The sequence below is a fragment of the Eleutherodactylus coqui genome, chromosome 6 (genome assembly GCF_035609145.1).
Source record: "Eleutherodactylus coqui strain aEleCoq1 chromosome 6, aEleCoq1.hap1, whole genome shotgun sequence".
Lineage (NCBI taxonomy): Eukaryota > Metazoa > Chordata > Amphibia > Anura > Eleutherodactylidae > Eleutherodactylus > Eleutherodactylus coqui.
This window is the reverse complement of record NC_089842.1, coordinates 3,719,403-3,740,245: the sequence shown is the minus strand read 5'-3', so window position 1 is coordinate 3,740,245 and position 20,843 is coordinate 3,719,403. Positions and strand designations below refer to the sequence as shown.

The following is a 20,843-nucleotide window of genomic DNA, read 5'->3' as shown; positions in this document are numbered from 1 at the left end:
TACTAGCGGGGGCACATTATTACTAGCGGGGGCGCACGATTACTAGCGGGGGCACATTATTACTAGCGGGGGCGCACGATTACTAGCGGGGGCACATTATTACTAGCGGGGGCGCACGATTACTAGCGGGGGCACATTATTACTAGCGGGGGCGCACGATTACTAGCGGGGGCACATTATTACTAGCGGGGGCGAGCGATTACTAGCGGGGGCGAGCGATTACTAGCGGGGGCGCGTGATTACTAGCGGGGGCACATTATTACTAGCGGGGGCGCACGATTACTAGCGGGGGCACATTATTACTAGCGGGGGCGCACGATTACTAGCGGGGGCACATTATTACTAACGGGGGCGCACGATTACTAGCGGGGGCGCGCAATTACTAGCGGGGGTGCATGATTACTACTGGTGCGTGTTATTACTAGCGAGGGCGCACGATTACTAGCGGGGGCGCACGATTACTAGCGGGGGCACATTATTACTAGCGGGGGCGCACGATTACTAGCGGGGGCACATTATTATTAGCGGGGGCGCACGATTACTAGCGGGGGCACATTATTACTAGCGGGGGCGCACGATTACTAGCGGGGGCACATTATTACTAGTGGGGGCGAGCGATTACTAGCGGGGGCGCACGATTACTAGCGGGGGCGCACGATTACTAGCGGGGGCGCACGATTACTAGCGGGGGCGAGCGATTACTAGCGGGGGCGAGCGATTACTAGCGGGGGCGCACGATTACTAGCGGGGGCGCACGATTACTAGCGGGGGCGCACGATTACTAGCGGGGGCGCACGATTACTAGCGGGGGCACATTATTACTAGCGGGGGCGCACGATTACTAGCGGGGGCACATTATTACTAGCGGGGGCGCACGATTACTAGCGGGGGCGCACGATTACTAGCGGGGGCGCACGATTACTAGCGGGGGCGCACGATTACTAGCGGGGGGCACATTATTACTAGCGGGGGGCGCGCGATTACTAGCGGGGGCGCACGATTACTAGCGGGGGCGCACGATTACTAGCGGGGGCACATTATTACTAGCGGGGGCGCACGATTACTAGCGGGGGCACATTATTACTAGCGGGGGAGCACGATTACTAGCGGGGGCACATTATTACTAGCGGGGGGCGCACGATTACTAGCGGGGGCACATTATTACTAGCGGGGGCGAGCGATTACTAGCGGGGGCGAGCGATTACTAGCGGGGGCGCGCGATTACTAGCGGGGGCACATTATTACTAGCGGGGGCGCACGATTACTAGCGGGGGCACATTATTATTAGCGGGGGCGCACGATTACTAGCGGGGGCACATTATTACTAGCGGGGGCACATTATTACTAGCGGGGGCGCACGATTACTAGCGGGGGCACATTATTACTAGCGGGGGCGCACGATTTCTAGCGGGGGCACATTATTACTAGCGGGGTCGCGCGATTACTAGCGGGGTCGCGCGATTACTAGCGGGGTCGCGCGATTACTAGCGGGGTCGCGCGATTACTAGCGGGGTCGCGCGATTACTAGCGGGGTCGCGCGATTACTAGCGGGGTCGCGCGATTACTAGCGGGGTCGCGCGATTACTAGCGGGGTCGCGCGATTACTAGCGGGGTCGCGCGATTACTACTGGTGCGTGTTATTACTAGCGAGGGCGCACCATTACTAGCGGGGGCGCACCATTACTAGCGGGGGCGCACCATTACTAGCGGGGGCGCACCATTACTAGCGTGGGCGCACCATTACTAGCGGGGGCGCACGATTACTAGCGGGGGCGCACGATTACTAGCGGGGGCGCACGATTACTAGCGGGGGCGCACGATTACTAGCGGGGGCGCACGATTACTAGCGGGGGCGCACGATTACTAGCGGGGGCGCACTATTACTAGCGGGGGCGCACTATTACTAGCGGGGGCGCACGATTACTAGCGGGGGCGCACGATTACTAGCGGGGGCGCACGATTACTACTGGGGCGCACTATTACTAGCGGGGGCGCACCATTACTAGCGGGGGCGCACTATTACTACTGGGGCGCACCATTACTAGCGGGGGCACACGATTACTAGCGGGGGCACACGATTACTACTGGGGCGCACTATTACTAGCGGGGGCACACTATTACTACTGGGGCGCACCATCAATAGCGGCACACGGTTACTACTGGGGCGCACTATTACTACTGGTGTGCGTTATTACTAGCGGGGGCGCACTATTACTACTGGGGCGCACCATTACTAGCGGGGGCTTACTATGTCAGTTCAGTGCTTTCAGTTCCTGGGGAATGTGTGTTTTTTGCGCGGCGGGGGGTGGTGGTGGGGGTGGGGGTGCTGGCTGTCCTGGGTAAGGCATCTATTTTTGATAGAAGTGGACAGGAAAGTGTGGAGTTCTGACGTTTCCTAGTCTCTTTTATATTACAATCTTCCTTTTTCTTTGGCGCTTGCATTTGGCGCGGCAGCGGTGACGAGGACGTAACTACTGCAGCTCTCTGTCTAATTAGCGGGATTAGGCCCAGAAAGTGTAATCGGCCATCAGCTTGTTACAAAGCTATGACCTGACAATAGGGGGAATGCTCACCTTGCCATCGGCCGACGCTCTTGTGCCAACCCCTCCCCGACCCCGTCTTCGCTGAGCGGCAGGAGATCGCCGGTGTTACTCCTTCTTGTATTTCATACCGTCGTTAAAGATTTTATTTATTTATTGGAAAAACCTTTTAAATCTGCAAATTGTCGTCTTGAAGAGGAGAAGAATAAAACTCCTGCTGGGAAGGTTCCGCCAAGATGTTGGGATGTTCTTCGTGACACTTGGGTGCTTCTAAAGGCCCATTTACACAGGACTAGTGTTGGGCAAACGATGCCTGACCCTCATCCCTGTGTCTCTGTGCTCCTGCATAGAGCTAGCAGAGCAGGCTGGTTCACGGAGCGGCCAGCAGGGGGCAGTGCAGGAGATTTCTCTCCTTGCTCCCCCGCCCCCTCCATTCACATAACACAGCGGACGTTCACTACTGAACGGCGGTTGTTTAATCTGCACGATGAGTGATGAGCTTCATCGCTGATCCGTCATGCTGCGGGAGCGCAGAGACGCAGGGATGAGTTCAGGCATGGTTTGCCCGACAGGCGTCCCATGTAAATGGTCCTCCAGGCAGAGAGGCCCTCGGATCTGTTTGTCTGTTTTCCGGTTCACTTGGCCTCAAACTACCCGTCTTTAGATGAAAAGGGGAATAGCGGCTCGTAGCGTCTGCTGCGCGGGAAAAGCGCTGCCTGCTAGATGCGAGGAGTCGGCGACGTCTCCTCCTGGGAGTGAGAGCCTCGTCCTCCTCGCCGCTCGTAGGGAAAGGACATTATTTCCCCTTTATTTGCTAAATGTTGTATATTTGCAGCAGAAATGAGTTGTTGTGTCTTCCATCGCCGCCGTCCCGCAGTCCTTGCTGTGACTTTTGGCTGTGATGGTTGATCTCTGCGAGACGACTTGTATTATTAATGGTATAATCTGTGAAAAAACATAAAAACATTTACGTTAGGAGAAAAAAATGCAATTGTGCCGTCCTGGGGGCCTCTGGTTTCTACGGTGTTTTCAGTGCGCTAAAAATGACACATGGCCTTTGTCCCGCGGTCCGCGCAACTGCGGCGATACGAAATGTGTGTAGTGCAGGAGTGGGGAAACTGGAAAATACGAAATACCGCCATCTTTGGGTGCGCACAAACTGCAATGTAAACAACCTGATAGCTTCATTCAGTGCGATTACCGCCATAATCGGGGAGTGCGATTACCGCCATAATCAGGGAGTGCGATTACTGCCATAATCGGGGAGTGCGATTACTGCCATAATCGGGGAGTGCGATTACCGCCATAATCGGGGAGTGCGACTACCGTCATAATCAGGGAGTGCGACTACCGCCATAATCGGGGAGTGCGATTACCGCCATAATCGGGGAGTGCGATTACCGCCATAATCGGGGAGTGCGATTACCGCCATAATCAGGGAGTGCGATTACCGCCATAATCGGGGAGTGCGATTACCGCCATAATCGGGGAGTGCGATTACCGCCATAATCGGGGAGTGCGACTACCGTCATAATCGGGGAGTGCGACTACCGCCATAATCGGGGAGTGCGATTACCGCCATAATCGGGGAGTGCGATTACCGCCATAATCGGGGAGTGCGATTACCGCCATAATCGGGGAGTGCGATTGCCGCCATAATCGGGGAGTGCGATTACCGCCATAATCAGGGAGTGCGATTACCGCCATAATCGGGGAGTGCGATTACCGCCATAATCGGGGAGTGCGATTACCGCCATAATCGGGGAGTGCGATTGCCGCCATAATCGGGGAGTGCGATTGCCGCCATAATCGGGGAGTGCGATTGCCGCCATAATCGGGGAGTGCGATTGCCGCCATAATCGGGGAGTGCGATTGCCGCCATAATCGGGGAGCGCGATTGCCGCCATAATCGGGGAGCGCGATTGCCGCCATAATCGGGGAGCGCGATTGCCGCCATAATCGGGGAGCGCGATTGCCGCCATAATCGGGGAGCGCGATTGCCGCCATAATCGGGGAGCGCGATTGCCGCCATAATCGGGGAGCGCGATTGCCGCCATAATCGGGGAGCGCGATTGCCGCCATAATCGGGGAGCGCGATTGCCGCCATAATCGGGGAGCGCGATTGCCGCCATAATCAGTGCGATTACCGCCATACTACCGTGGATCCGATGGCTTCCATTGACTTCAATGGAAGCCGTCCATGCGGGATCCGCACTGAAATGGGCATGCTGCGATTTTTTTTTTTTTTTTTTTTTTTTTTTTTTTCTTCTGGGTCAAAGGGTCCATGCTTTTTTTTTTATTTGCGGACGCCCATGCATCCCTATGGGCGAGTTGATTTATGGATCTTCTGTGCGGGTATTCCTCAAACTGGATCCGCCCGTGGACATTGGGCCTAAGGTAACTCTAGTCTTATCCGGCGTGCAGTTTCTGCTCACTCATCATGTGTTCATCTATCAATGTTCATCAGACTCTCCTAACAATTTATATCGAACCGCCTGTTGTTCATCGGTGCGTTGAATACCGTCTGTGTACTAGATGGGCGTCGCACTGAGAATCTTCCTGTTCACGGGCACAAGGACGAGATCTTGAAAATGAGCTGAAATCTAAAACCTGTTGGCGAGCTGCGGGGCTCCAGTAATCTTCACCCGCAGGAGGCCGGCAGTTCTGTTACGTTTAGGTCAATAATTGTTTCCCGTTCTTTGTCTACAGCGCCACGATCCAATACGTGATCCTCACCTACATGAAGCACCTCGGGGTGAAAGTGAAAGAACCGAGACTCCTGGAACAGAGACGCGGGCGCATCGGATTCCTACCAAAAATTAAGGTACAGCCGGGTCAGAAAGAACTTTGTGTATTCGCCCCTGCGGTTGGCTGTCCGGTGGGTGAAGCCGTGGATGCTTTGTCAGTGTACTAGTTGATGGATCATTGCATTAGTTGCTTCTCCAGCTGTGGGGCGCCCCCTAGAAGCCGCTGAGTTGCAACTTGGGTAGCAGTTTTGGCACAATTGATAAGCCCACAGGCCTCGCTCGGCTGCAGCAGCGTAACCGACTCCTTTTACACTTCTTTTATAAGGTTCTACAGGGTTCAGGGAAAACTGCAAGGAAGTTGAGCAACATTCGTAATCTTTGCATGGACTTTGACCACATGTGGTGAGACCTGCGCCAGCATTATATATTGGGTGGTGATGCCCCAGTAGGAGTGTCAGAACCCCTAGTTTTAGTAGGGGGTCCAGTGTACCATCTCTCACTTTTGTTAAGGAATTGCCAGCTATACCGTTTTGTTGCTGGGTGATCGAGTTGGTGTGGAGATGAAACGTACGGAGTTGTGAGGGTCCTGTTCTCATCACCAGGGATTGGGGGTCCAAGAAGATAATTTGTTTTTCCTCAATGCATTCTGGGTAGAGTGAAGAGTCGCTGTGAGTGGGATGATTGCGGGGTCTAGGTGCTCAGTCGACATCGCCAGACCGTGCGCCACTTATAATATCTTACAGATAACCCTTTGCAATCCAATTTTGCATTCAGGGTTTCCTAGGGGGCTTTCTCTTTCTGCCATTATACAATGGCGCCATCTGCTGGCTAGAGCCAGTATTACAGTGTGGGACATGCTGGAGAAGCCCCCTACAACTGTGCGGCCAGTAATATACAGTAAGAATACCCTGCCGGACGTCTTCCGACGTTGGAGCTGTACAGCCTTCAATCAGAATGTCTTCAGACGTCAGACAGTGGACTGGAAAGGGTTAAAGGGGTTGTCCAGCGCCGAAACGTTTTTTTTTTTTTTTTTTTTAACCCCCCCCCCCCCCCCCCCGTTTGGCGCGAGACAACCCCGATGCAGGGGTTAAAAAAACAAACCGGAGAGTGCTTACCTGAATCCCGGCGGTCCGGCGTCTTCATACTCACCTGCTGAAGATGGCCGCCGGGGTCTGCTCCCTCCGTGGACCGCAGCTCTTCTGTGCGGTCCATTGCCGATGCCAGCCTCCTGATTGGCTGGAATCGGCACGTGACGGGGCGGAGCTACACGGAGCCGGCATTCTGCACGAGCGGCCCCATTGAAGACCGCAGAAGACCCGGACTGCGCAAGCGCGGCTAATTTGGCCATCGGAGGCCGAAAATTAGTCGGCACCATGGAGACGAGGACGCCAGCAACGGAGCAGGTAAGTATAAAACTTTTTATAACTTCTGTATGGCTCATAATTAATGCACAATGTACATTACAAAGTGCATTAATATGGCCATACAGAAGTGTATAGACCCACTTGCTGCCGCGGGACAACCCCTTTAAATATCACTACAATTCTTGAATTTTAGAAATTTCGGAAGTCACATAAACATAGAGGAGGAGAGCAGCCATATGATGAGCTACAACGTAGGCCTCCTGCACACGGGCGTATTTGCATTGCGGGGCCCGCGGTGGGCGTCCGCCTCCGGATTCCGCAGCAAATACTGCCCATAGCATTCAATGGCAAAATGCCATTTCATCTCCACGAGCGGAAATCGATTGCGAAGAGAAGAAATCTCAGCATGCCATTGAAGTCAATGGAAGCCGTCCGTCCCATGGCACTTCTGCAGTGAACACTGCGGGAGTATCGCAGAATACACGTCACTCCCCCAGCGCCGGCAGCTACTGCGCATGTGCAATGGCGGGCACATCCTCAGCGCTCGCAGAAGACGCGGGACAGGTACGCAGGTGTCATCTGCCGGCCACCGGGTCAAACACCACTGCGGGAATCCCGCATGCGTCCAACCCTGCCCGTGTGCAAGAGGCTGTATGATATATGTCTGGAGACCTGCCAGAGGAAAAGCCAAACTGAACCGGCCAGAAATGCAAGCTTCCTCTACTGGAGGAGAAGGTGCGGAGTCTTCAGGAGAGCATAGCTACATTGTAACCCATTAAGGAAGGTGAGGATTTCCTTGACAGAGTAGAAGAAAGTCTTCAAAATGTTGAAGGAAAAGAAATGTCAAGTGTACTTGAGAAGCCGAGAAATGGAAGCATGTGACCCAAAGAAGCCAAGGGATCAGGAGTCAGCCAGCATCCATACTGATCAGGAACTGGTACCAGGCTCTTACGCACAGGGGCCTCGTACTGGTTCCTGAGCAGAAGGAGAAAGGGGTGCACCAGAACCAAGCTCATACCATATAAATATAACACCAGCACCAAGCTCATACCATATAAATATAACACCAGCACCAAGCTCATACCATATAAATATAACACCAGCACCAAGCTCATACCATATAAATATAACACCAGCACCAAGCTCATACCATATAAATATAACACCAGCACCAAGCTCATACCATATAAATATAACACCAGCACCAAGCTCATACCATATAAATATAACACCAGCACCAAGCTCATACCATATAAATATAACACCAGCACCAAGCTCATACCATAGAAATATAACACCAGCACCAAGCTCATACCATATAAATACAGCACCAGCACCAAGCTCATAACATGCAGTGGATATTAAAAGTCTACACAGCCCTGTTACAGTGCCCTGTTTTTGGCATGTTTATAATATGTGGCACACATAAATAATTCTAGATGTTTCCGCTCGGTGTGACCCGGTATCTGTAGAATCCCAGTAAAAAACAAACTGGAATCTTTTAGGATGGAAAAATAACTAAACTACAATAATGTGATTGCAGAAATGTCCGCCCTTCTTATACTCAGGGATGGGTGTGTGTCCAGAATCAGCCAATCACATGTAATCTCCTGGTAGATGGCAGTCTGCACTCCGCTGCCGTTATCACAGGGATTCTGGGTTCCCATATAAAGTTCTAGGATTTTCCTGCTTTTTTCTTAGTTGGTCGGTAAAGATCTTACAGGACAGCAAAAGGGTCTGATTGTTGGAAGGTGTCCGTTAGGAGAAGGGGAGTAGGACATCTCCAAGGCATCACATGTACCATGGGGCACAGGGGAGATCGTCAGCAAGAAGGGGACCAAACCATCTCCAAGTCATTACATATACCATGGGGTAGGGGAGACCGTCAGCAAGAAGGGGCCAAAACATCTCCAATGCAACACATGTACCATGGGGCACAGGGGAAGCTGTCAGCAAGAAGGGGCCAAAACATATCCAAGACATTACATGTACCATGGGACACAGGGGAGACTGTCAGCAAGAAGGGGCCAAAACATCTCCAAGGCATTACATGTACCATGGGGCACAGGGGAGATGGTCAGCAAGAAGGGGGCCAAAACATCACCAAGGCATTACATGTACCATGGGGCACAGGGGAGATCGTCAGCAAGAAGGGGACCAAAACATCTCCAAGGCATTACATATACCATGGGGCACAGGGGAGACCGTCAGCAAGAAGGGGCCAAAACATCTCCAAGGCATTACATATACCATGGGGCACAGGGGAGACCGTCAGCAAGAAGAGGGCCAAAACATCTCCAAGGCATTACATATACCATGGGGCACAGGGGAGATCGTCAGCAAGAAGGGGCCAAAACATCTCCAATGCATCACATGTACCATGGGGCACAGGGGAGACTGTCAGCAAGAAGGGGCCAAAACATATCCAAGACATTACATGTACCATGGGGCACAGGGGAGACTGTCAGCAAGAAGGGGCCAAAACATCTCCAAGGCATTACATGTACCATGGGGCACAGGGGAGATGGTCAGCAAGAAGGGGGCCAAAACATCACCAATGCATTACATGTACCATGGGGCACAGGGGAGATCGTCAGCAAGAAGGGGCCAAAACATCTCCAAGGCATTACATATACTATGGGGCACAGGGGAGACCGTCAGCAAGAAGGGGCCAAAACATCTCCAAGGCATTACATATACCATGGGGCACAGGGGAGACCGTCAGCAAGAAGGGGCCAAAACATCTCCAAGGCATTACATATACCATGGGGCACAGGGGAGATCGTCAGCAAGAAGGGGCCAAAACATCTCCAATGCATCACATGTACCATGGGGCACAGGGGAGACTGTCAGCAAGAAGGGGCCAAAACATATCCAAGACATTACATGTACCATGGGGCACAGGGGAGACTGTCAGCAAGAAGGGGCCAAAACATCTCCAAGGCATTACATGTACCATGGGGCACAGGGGAGATCGTCAGCAAGAAGGGGACCAAAACATCTCCAAGGCATTACATATACCATGGGGCACAGGGGAGACCGTCAGCAAGAAGGGGCCAAAACATCTCCAAGGCATTACATATACCATGGGGCACAGGGGAGACTGTCAGCAAGAAGAGGGCCAAAACATCACCAAGGCATTACATGTACCATGGGGCACAGGGGAGACCGTCAGCCTACAAGATTAATGGCCCAACAGAGACAGAGAAGTTGTCCGTCCCGCGGCACTTCCGCAGTGAGCACTGCAGAAGTTTTGCGGAATACCCATCCCCCCCACCCCCGGTGGCTACTGCGCATGAGCGACGGAGTGCCAGCAATGCCCGCAGAAGATGCCGGACAGGTACACAAGGGTCAGTAGCTGGGCATTGGGTCGAACTCTGCTGTAGGAATCCCGCATGCGTCCCACCCGCCCATGCGCAGGTGGCCTCAGGGTGTGCATATTAATGCAAACACGTTTTTTTTTAACCCTAAAAGATTTTTTTGTTTGTCTTTCAATTAAATGGTGCAGATACGGCGCCCTGCGGGCGGGGGGAGGAAACCCGGGAGAATCCAGCTTTGCTGGATTTTTTAACCTGACAAAAACCTGACATTTTAGCGGGGGTGTGCAGACTTTGTGTTCACTGTATAAATACAGCGCAGGAAGCAAGGCCTTACCAATAAATACAGGAACATGTCCATCCAGTCCAGCCCACTACTTCCCCCCCTCAGTGTGGATCCAGAGGATATATCTATACATAGTTATTAGAGCGCCCCCTTGTCACAGTCCTGGGTATAATAGATGATGGGAGACATCTCTGTACTGACCCCTGATATATCTATACATAGTTATTAGAGCGCCCCCTTGTTACAGTCCTGGGTATAATAGATGATGGGAGAGATCTCTGTACTGACCCCAGATATATTATACATAGTTATTAGAGCGCCCCCTTGTTACAGTCCTGGGTATAATAGATGATGGAAGAGATCTCTGTACTGACCCCTGATATATTATACATAGTTATTAGAGCGCCCCCTTGTTACTGCCCTGGGTATAATAGATGATGGAAGAGATCTCTGTACTGACCCCTGATATATCTGTACATAGTTATTAGAGCGCCCCCTTGTTACAGTCCTGGGTATAATAGATGATGGAAGAGATCTCTGTACTGACTCCTGATATATCTATACATAGTTATTAGAGCGCCCCCCTTGTTACAGTCCTGGGTATAATAGATGATGGGAGAGATCTCTGTACTGACCCCAGATATATTATACATAGTTATTAGAGCGCCCCCTTGTTACAGTCCTGGGTATAGTAGATGATGGGAGAGATCTCTGTACTGACCCCTGATATATTATACATAGTTATTAGAGTGCCCCCTTGTTACAGTCCTGGGTATAATAGATGATGGAAGAGATCTCTGTACTGACTCCTGATATATCTATACATAGTTATTAGAGCGCCCCCCTTGTTACAGTCCTGGGTATAATAGATGATGGGAGAGATCTCTGTACTGACCCCTGATATATCTATACATAGTTATTAGTGTGCCCCCTTGTTACAGTCCTGGGTATAATAGATGATGGGAGAGATCTCTGTACTGACCCCTGATATATTATACATAGTTATTAGAGCGCCCCCTTGTTACAGTCCTGGGTATAATAGATGATGGGAGAGATCTCTGTACTGACCCCTGATATATTATACATAGTTATTAGAGCGCCCCCTTGTTACAGTCCTGGGTATAATAGATGATGAGAGAGATCTCTGTACTGACCCTTGATATATCTATACATAGTTATTAGAGCGTCCCCTTGTTACAGTCCTGGGTATAATAGATGATGGGAGAGATCTCTCTACTGACCCCTGATATATTATACATAGTTATTAGAGCGCCCCCTTGTTACAGTCCTGGGTATAGTAGATGATGGGAGAGATCTCTGTACTGACCCCTGATATATTATATATAGTTATTAGAGCGCCCCCTTGTTACAGTCCTGGGTATAATAGATGATGGGAGAGATCTCTGTACTGACCCCTGATATATCTATACATAGTTATTAGAGAGCCCCACTTGTTACAGTCCTGGGTATAATAGATGATGGGAGAGATCTCCGTACTGACCCCTGATATATCTATACATAGTTATTAGAGCACCCCCTTGTTACAGTCTTGGGTGTAATAGATGATGGGAGAGATCTCCGTACTGACCCCTGATATCTCTATACATAGTTATTAGAGCGCCCCCTGGTTACAGTCCTGGGTATAATAGATGATAGGAGAGATCTCTGTACTGACCCCTGATATATTATACATAGTTATTAGAGGGCCCCCTTGTTACAGTCCTGGGTATAGTAGATGATGGGAGAGATCTCTGTACTGACCCCTGATATATCTAGACATAGTTATTAGATCGCCCCCTTGTTACAGTCCTGGGTATAATAGATGATGGGAGAGATCTCTGTACTGACCCCTGATATATCTATACATCGTTATTAGAGCGCCCTCTTGTTACAGTCCTGGGTATAATAGATGATGGGAGTGATCTCTGTACTGACCCCTGATATATCTATACATAGTTATTAGAGCACCCCCTTGTTACAGTCCTGGGTATAATAGATGATGGGAGAGATCGCTGTATTGACCCCTGATATATTATACATACACCCCCTTGTTACAGTCCTGGGTATAATAGATGATAGGAGAGATCTCTGTACTGACCCCTGATATATCTATACATAGTTATTAGAGCGCCCCCTTGTTACAGTCCTGGGTATAGTAGATGATGGGAGAGATCTCTGTACTGACCCCTGATATATCTATACATAGTTATTAGAGCGCCCCCTTGTTACAGTCCTGGGTATAATAGATGATGGGAGAGATCTCTGTACTGATCCCTGATATATCTATACATACGGTAGTTATTTGAGCGCCCCCTTGTTACAGTCCTGGGTATAATAGATGATGGGAGAGATCTCCGTACTGACCCCTGATATGTTATACATAGTTATTAGAGCGCCCCCTTGTTACAGTCTTGGGTATAATAGATGATGGGAGAGATCTCCGTACTGACCCCTGATAGCTCTATACATAGTTATTAGAGCGCCCCCTGGTTACAGTCCTGGGTATAATAGATGATAGGAGAGATCTCTGTACTGACCCCTGATATATTATACATAGTTATAAGACCACCCCCTTGTTACAGTCCTGGGTATAATAGATGATAGGAAAGATCTTTGTATTGACCCCTGATATATCTATACATAGTTATTAGAGCGCCCCCTTGTTACTGTCCTGGGTATAATAGATGATAGGAAAGATCTTTGTATTGACCCCTGATATATTATACATAGTTATTAGAGCGCCCCCTTGTTACAGTCCTGGTATAATAGATGATGGGAGAGATCTCTGTACTGACACCTGATATATTATACAAAGTTATTAGAGCGCCCCCTTGTTACTGTCCTGGATATAGTAGATGATGGGGGAGATCTCTGTACTGACCCCTGATATATCTATGCATATTTATTAGAGTGCCCTCTTGTTACAGTCCTGGGTATAATAGATGATGAGAGAGATCTCTGTACTGACCCCTGATATATCTGTACATAGTTATTAGAGCGCCCCCTTGTTACAGTCCTGGGTATAATAGATGATGGGAGAGATCTCTGTACTGACCCCTGATATATCTAGACATAGTTATTAGATCGCCCCCTTGTTACAGTCCTGGGTATAATTGATGATAGGAGAGATCTCTGTACTGACTCCTGATATATCTATACATCGTTATTAGAGCGCCCTCTTGTTACAGTCCTGGGTATAATAGATGTTGTGAGAGATCTCTGTACTGACCGCTGATATATTATACATAGTTATTAGAGCGCCCCCTTGTTACAGTCCTAGGTATAATAGATGATGGGAGTGATCTCTGTACTGACCCCTGATATATCTATACATAGTTATTAGAGCACCCCCTTGTTACAGTCCTGGGTGTAACAGATGATGGGAGAGATCTCCGTACTGACCCCTGATAGCTCTATACATAGTTATTAGAGCGCCCCCTGGTTACAGTCCTGGGTATAATAGATGATAGGAGAGATCTCTGTACTGACCCCTGATATATCTATACATAGTTATTAGAGCGCCCCCTTGTTACAGTCCTGGGTATAGTAGATGATGGGAGAGATCTCTGTACTGACCCCTGATATATCTATACATAGTTATTAGAGCGCCCCCTTGTTACAGTCCTGGGTATAATAGATGATGGGAGAGATCTCTGTACTGATCCCTGATATATCTATACATACGGTAGTTATTTGAGCGCCCCCTTGTTACAGTCCTGGGTATAATAGATGATGGGAGAGATCTCCGTACTGACCCCTGATATATCTATACATAGTTATTAGAGCACCCCCTTGTTACAGTCCTGGGTATAGTAGATGATGGGAGAGATCTCTGTACTGACCCCTGATATATCTATACATAGTTATTAGAGCGCCCCCTTGTTACAGTCCTGGGTATAATAGATGATGGGAGAGATCTCTGTACTGACCCCTGATATATTATACATAGTTATTAGAGCGCCCCCTTGTTACAGTCATGGGTATAATAGATGATGGGAGAGATCTCTGTACTGACCCCTGATATATTATACATAGTTATAAGACCACCCCCTTGTTACAGTCCTGGGTATAATAGATGATAGGAAAGATCTTTGTATTGACCCCTGATATATTATACATAGTTATTAGAGCGCCCCCTTGTTACAGTCCTGGTATAATAGATGATGGGAGAGATCTCTGTACTGACACCTGATATATTATACAAAGTTATTAGAGCGCCCCCTTGTTACTGTCCTGGATATAGTAGATGATGGGGGAGATCTCTGTACTGACCCCTGATATATCTATGCATATTTATTAGAGTGCCCTCTTGTTACAGTCCTGGGTATAATAGATGATGAGAGAGATCTCTGTACTGACCCCTGATATATCTGTACATAGTTATTAGAGCGCCCCCTTGTTACAGTCCTGGGTATAATAGATGATGGGAGAGATCTCTGTACTGACCCCTGATATATCTAGACATAGTTATTAGATCGCCCCCTTGTTACAGTCCTGGGTATAATTGATGATAGGAGAGATCTCTGTACTGACTCCTGATATATCTATACATAGTTATTAGATCGCTCCCTTGTTACAGTCCTGGGTGTAACAGATGATGGGAGAGATCGCTGTATTGACCCCTGATATATTATACATAGTTATTAGAGCGCCCCCTTGTTACAGTCCTGGGTATAATAGATGATGGGAGAGATCTCTGTACTGACCCCTGATATATCTATACATAGTTATTAGAGAGCCCCACTTGTTACAGTCCTGGGTATAATAGATGATGGGAGAGATCTCTGTACTGACCCCTGATATATCTAGACATAGTTATTAGATCGCCCCCTTGTTACAGTCCTGGGTATAATTGATGATAGGAGAGATCTCTGTACTGACTCCTGATATATCTATACATAGTTATTAGATCGCTCCCTTGTTACAGTCCTGGGTGTAACAGATGATGGGAGAGATCGCTGTATTGACCCCTGATATATTATACATAGTTATTAGAGCGCCCCCTTGTTACAGTCCTGGGTATAATAGATGATGGGAGAGATCTCTGTACTGACCCCTGATATATCTATACATAGGTATTAGAGCGCCCCCTTGTTACAGTCCTGGGTATAATAGATGATGGGAGAGATCTCTGTACTGACCCCTGATATATCTATACATAGTTATTAGAGCGCCCCCTTGTTACAGTCCTAGGTATAATAGATGATGGAGAGATCTCTGCACTGACCCCTGATAAATCTATACATAGTTATTAGAGCACCCCCGTGTTACAGTCTTGGGTATAATAGATGATGGGAGAGATCGCTGTATTGACCCCTGATATATTATACATAGTTATTAGAGCATCCCCTTGTTACAGTCCTGGGTATAATAGATGATGGAAGAGATCTCTGTACTGACCCCTGATATATCTATACATAGTTATTAGAGCGCCCCCTTGGTACAGTCCTGGGTATAATAGATGATGGGAGAGATCTCTGTACTGACTCCTGATATATTATACATAGTTATTAGAGCGCCCCCTTGGTACAGTCCTGGGTATAATAGATGATGGGAGAGATCTCTGTACTGACCCCTGATATATCTATACATAGTTATTAGAGCGCCCCTTGTTACAGTCCTGGGTATAATAGATGATGGGAGAGATCTCTGTATTGACCCCTGATACATCTGACAAATATTGGATATATCTGACCAATAAGGTGACTTCGAGCATTAGCCCCGTATCTGTCAGACTTCTAGCGTTGATCACCATACAGTTTAGAAGATTTTGGGTTTCTTTTAGATTACTTGTATCCCATCTAACTGTTCTGCCAGTTCTATCTATACTAGCCCCTCCCACCGCTCTGCCCCCATTCCTATTACTTAGTCCCAGGTCACCGTCTGACCCCTATCTCTCTAGTTTACCCCCCAGTCCTTAGGTTAAACACTCCTCCAGCCTTCTAGCCATCTTCTCCCCCAGCACAGCTGCCCCCTCCCCATTAAGATGCCGCCCGTCCCTACAGTAAAACCTGTAACCTACAGCAAAGTCAGCCCAGTTCTCCAGGAACCCGAAGCCCTCCTTCCTGCACCAACTCCGGAGCCACTTGTTTACCTCCCCGAGCTCCCGCTGCCTGGTGTGGCTCGTGGTACAGGTAATATTTCAGAAGATACAACTTTGGAGGTCCTCGCCCTGAGCGTACATCCTAGGTCTCTGTAATCATTTTTAAGGACCTTCCACCCACCTCTAATTTTGTCATTGGTGCCAATGTGCACCATGACCGCTGGATCCTCACCAGCTCCTCCCAGTAAACTGTCAACCCGATTCGCGATGTGCCAAACTTGAGTGCCAGGAAGACAACAGACCGATTGACGATCCCAGACTTAGTGGCAGATTACCCTGTCTGTCCCCCTTAATAGTTGAGTCCCCCGCTACGAGGACCTGTCCGGCGTGCCCTACGCTTCCCTTCTTACTAGAGCAGTGACCTCCCTGGCGGTCAGAGGACATTGCAGCGGTGCTAACCCTGTGATGGCGTCCATTACTGTGCAAGGACAAATTCACTATATTGATACAATGCTAGAAAATAACACAAGTACAGAAGCCAGTCGTCTTGTGGGGGGTGGGGTGGGGGGGGGGGGGGCGACAGGCTGACGTTGTGGCCTCAAAACGTCGGAAGGGAGGAGACAGAATCGGGAGAAGGATGAATTGTATAGCTCCAGAGGACGCTGCCACATGGACAAAGATCATCATCTGCCTGGATGGACCTAAGAGGGGTGATGTAGGCTGGTGCCCCCTACAAGAGGGGTGATCGCCCCCAGCCTACATCCACCTGGTGCCCCCTACAAGAGGGGTGATCGCCCCAGCCTACATCCACCTGGTGCCCCCTACAAGAGGGGTGATCGCCCCAGCCTACATCCACCTGGTGCCCCCCTACAAGAGGGGTGATCGCTCCCAGCCTACATCCACCTGGTGCCCCCCCTACAAGAGGGGTGATCGCCCCCAGCCAACATCGACCTGGTGCCCCCCTACAAGAGGGGTGATCACCCCAGCCTACATCCACCTAGTGCCCCCCTACAAGAGGGATGATCGGCCCAGCCTACATCCACCTGGTACCCCCCTGCAAGAGGGATGATCGTCCCAGCCTACATCCACCTGGTACCCCCCTGCAAGAGGGGTGATCGCCCCCAGCCTACATCCATCTGGTGCCCCCTATAAGAGGTGTGATCCCCCCCAGCCTACATCCACCTGGTGCCCCCTACAAGAGAGGTGATCGCCCCCAGCCTAATATCCACCTGTTGCCCCCCTGCAAGAGGGGTGATTACCCCAACCTACATCCACCTGGTGCCCCCCTACAAGAGGGATGATCGTCCCAGCCTACATCCACCTTGTGCCCCCCTACAAAAGGGATGATCGTCCCAGCCTACATCCACCTGGTACCCCCCTGCAAGAGGGGTGATTACCCCAACCTACATCCACCTGGTGCCCCCCTACAAGAGGGGTGATCGCCCTCAGCCTACATCCACCTGGTGCCCCCCTACAAGAGGGGTGATCGCCCTCAGCCTACATCCACCTTGTGCCCCCCTACAAGAGGGATGATCGCCCCCAGCCTACATCCACCTGTTGCCCCCCTGCAAGAGGGGTGATTACCCCAACCTACATCCACCTGGTGCCCACCTACAAGAGGGGTGATCGCCCTCAGCCTACATCCACCTTGTGCCCCCCTACAAGAGGGATGATCGTCCCAGCCTACATCCCCCTGGTACCCCCCTGCAAGAGGGGTGATCGCCCCCAGCCTACATCCATCTGGTGCCCCCTATAAGAGGTGTGATCCCCCCAGCCTACATCCACCTGGTGCCCCCTACAAGAGGGGTGATCGCCCCCAGCCTACATCCACCTGTTGCCCCCCTGCAAGAGGGGTGATTACCCCAACCTACATCCACCTGGTGCCCCCCTACAAGAGGGATGATCTTCCCAGCCTACATTCACCTGGTACCCCCCTGCAAGAGGGGTGATCGCCCTCAGCCTACATCCACCTTGTGCCCCTCTACAAGAGGGGTGATCGCCCCCCAGCCTACATCCACTTATTGCCCCCCTACAAGAGGGATGATCGTCCCAGCCTACATCCACCTGGTACCCCCCTGCAAGAGGGGTGATCGCCCCCAGCCTACATCCATCTGGTGCCCCGTATAAGAGGTGTGATCGCCCCCAGCCTACATCCACCTGGTGCCCCCCTGCAAGAGCGGTGATTACCCCAACCCACATCCATCTGGTGCCCCCTATAAGAGGTGTGATTGCCCCCAGCCTACATCCACCTGGTGCCCCCCTGCAAGAGGGGTGATTACCCCAACCCACATCCATCTGGTGCCCCCTATAAGAGGTGTGATCGCCCCAGCCTACATCCACCTGGTGCCCCCTATAAGAAGGGTGATCGCCCCCAGCCTACATCCACCTGGTGCCCCCTATAAGAAGGGTGATCGCCCCCAGCCTACATCCACTTAGTGCCCCCCTACAAGAGGGATGATCGTCCCAGCCTACATCCACCTGGTACCCCCCTGCAAGAGGGGTGATCGCCCCCAGCCTACATCCATCTGGTGCCCCCTATAAGAGGTGTGATCGTCCCCAGCCTACATCCACCTGGTGCCCCCTACAAGAGGGGTGATTGCCCCCAGCCTACATCCACCTGGTGCCCCCCTGCAAGAGGGGTGATTACCCCAACCTACATCCACCTGGTGCCCCACTACAAGAAGGGTGATCACCCCAGCCTACATCCACCTGGTGCCCAGCTACAAGAGAGGTGATCATCCCAACCTACATCCACCTGGTAACCCCCTAAAAGTTGGTCAAAGCTCTGTTCGATCGCATAGGTTGTGTGTAGCGAAGGCAGACCATGACCAGTTATTTTTGCACATCTGGGTGTTACACGGATGTGTCATTCGCAGGCACGGACAGCACCCAACAGACATCATTGTCCTCTATTAGGACCCATCAAAGTGTCTGCTGTGCCTTCAGAAAAATAGTGCTGCTTTCAATGCTATTTTTTGCTGTCAATTACAAAAGCTGTCAATCCCTGCGTGTGAGGGGGAGCAGGAGGTCAATCCTTGCATGTGAGGGAGAGCAGGAGGTCAATCCCTGCATGTGAGGGGGAGCAGGAGGTCAATCCCTGCATGTGAGGGGGAGCAGGAGGTCAATCCCTGCATGTGAGGGGGAGCAGGAGGTCAATCCCTGCATGTGAGGGGGAGCAGGAGGTCAATCCCTGCATGTGAGAGGGAGCAGGAGGTCAATCCCTGCATGTGAGGGGGAGCAGGAGGTCAATCCCTGCATGTGAGAGGGAGCAGGAGGTCAATCCCTGCATGTGAGGGGGAGCAGGAGGTCAATCCCTGCATGTGAGGGGGAGCAGGAGGTCAATCCCTGCATGTGAGGGGGAGCAGGAGGTCAATCCCTGCATGTGAGGGGGAGCAGCAGCTGCCGACTTCTTCCGTCCGTTTTTGGAAATGCTCAGTCACATAGATAACTGCATATTTCTGAGTGCGGTCTCCGCCTGCATCCTGTAGCGCTCGGACCAGCAGAACCTGACAGATCTGCACCCATACCGCGTCTGTTTCTGATGCATTGTGGGGGTTCATGCGCTACTGGACCCCTGATGAAAGCCCTGACGGTGCGGGGAGCCATCTGCAGCATAGAAGGGCGGAAGAGATATACCAACCACCAGGGCTGGGGGCAGATTGTGGGGCACATGAGGAATTATTATAGATGGAACACTCAATAAAATGTAGCGGCTTCATTAATGCAGTGTAATAATGGGAAGAGTGCAGGCGCAGCCGCAGCGCCCTCTGCTGCCGAGGATTTCCCCAGCCACATATTCACATAGCAGGTGAGGGGGCTTAAAGGAAAACCTAGAGAACAGGCTAATAAAACCTTGTAAATTGCTTACAGCCATCTATTCTGTAGATTGAAATAAAACATTACATGAGAGTTGAACTTCGTCGTTCTTTGGTGCTTCTTGTGCGCTCGCCGGATTACAGACTGGGTGCATACGGAGTGCGGTTAGTGCTGCTCTGTCAGGTTTATGTCCTTTACGTGTCACCGAAGAAGGTAGAAAGTGTGGCTAACCAGCTAGTCATCGCCTGTCAGATGATGCGGATAGAACGCTGTGAGATCCCGCTTACCTGAACTGTCCTTTATCTCCACTTTGTAGCAGAGTATGAAGAAGGATAAAGAAGGGGAGGAGAAGTGGAAGCGCCGCGGGCTGTCCAGCATCTTGGGTCCTCCACGACGGCCGAGTCGGCAAGACAGCAATGCAAGTAAGTATGTTTTAGCCTTTCTGTGTGATGATCAGAGCGCAGCTCGGAGTGTGAGGTTGTAGTGTGTGCCGGCGGACGAAGCCTGGAGCTCAGTGACCAGGAGGTATACCCGAGCCGCATGTCCTCCATGATGTCGCCGATCGCACACGTTCCAGCTCTGGGAACAGAAGCGGGTATAGATACGTATGTGTGGCTTGGTTTATCTTTTTCTCCGTCCGCCCTTTCAGCCGCTCCCCAGCCGATGTGCGGACTTGCGTAGGACAGGAGACATGGGGTCTCAGCCCCTGGGGTGGATTGTTCTAAAACAA

At 50.7% G+C, this 20,843-nt stretch overlaps 1 protein-coding gene across 2 annotated transcripts in view; it reads left to right on the top strand.

The window, feature by feature from the left end:
* The window catches only part of ARHGEF12 (Rho guanine nucleotide exchange factor 12), a 173,335-nt gene that overhangs the window by 74,549 nt on the left and 77,943 nt on the right, over window positions 1–20,843 (top strand). For both annotated transcript variants that reach the window (XM_066606082.1, XM_066606080.1), the window contains 2 exons: window positions 5,250–5,364; window positions 20,430–20,535. In XM_066606082.1, coding sequence (XP_066462179.1) covers window positions 5,250–5,364; window positions 20,430–20,535 — 221 coding nt within the window. The remainder of the gene's footprint in view (window positions 1–5,249; window positions 5,365–20,429; window positions 20,536–20,843) is intronic.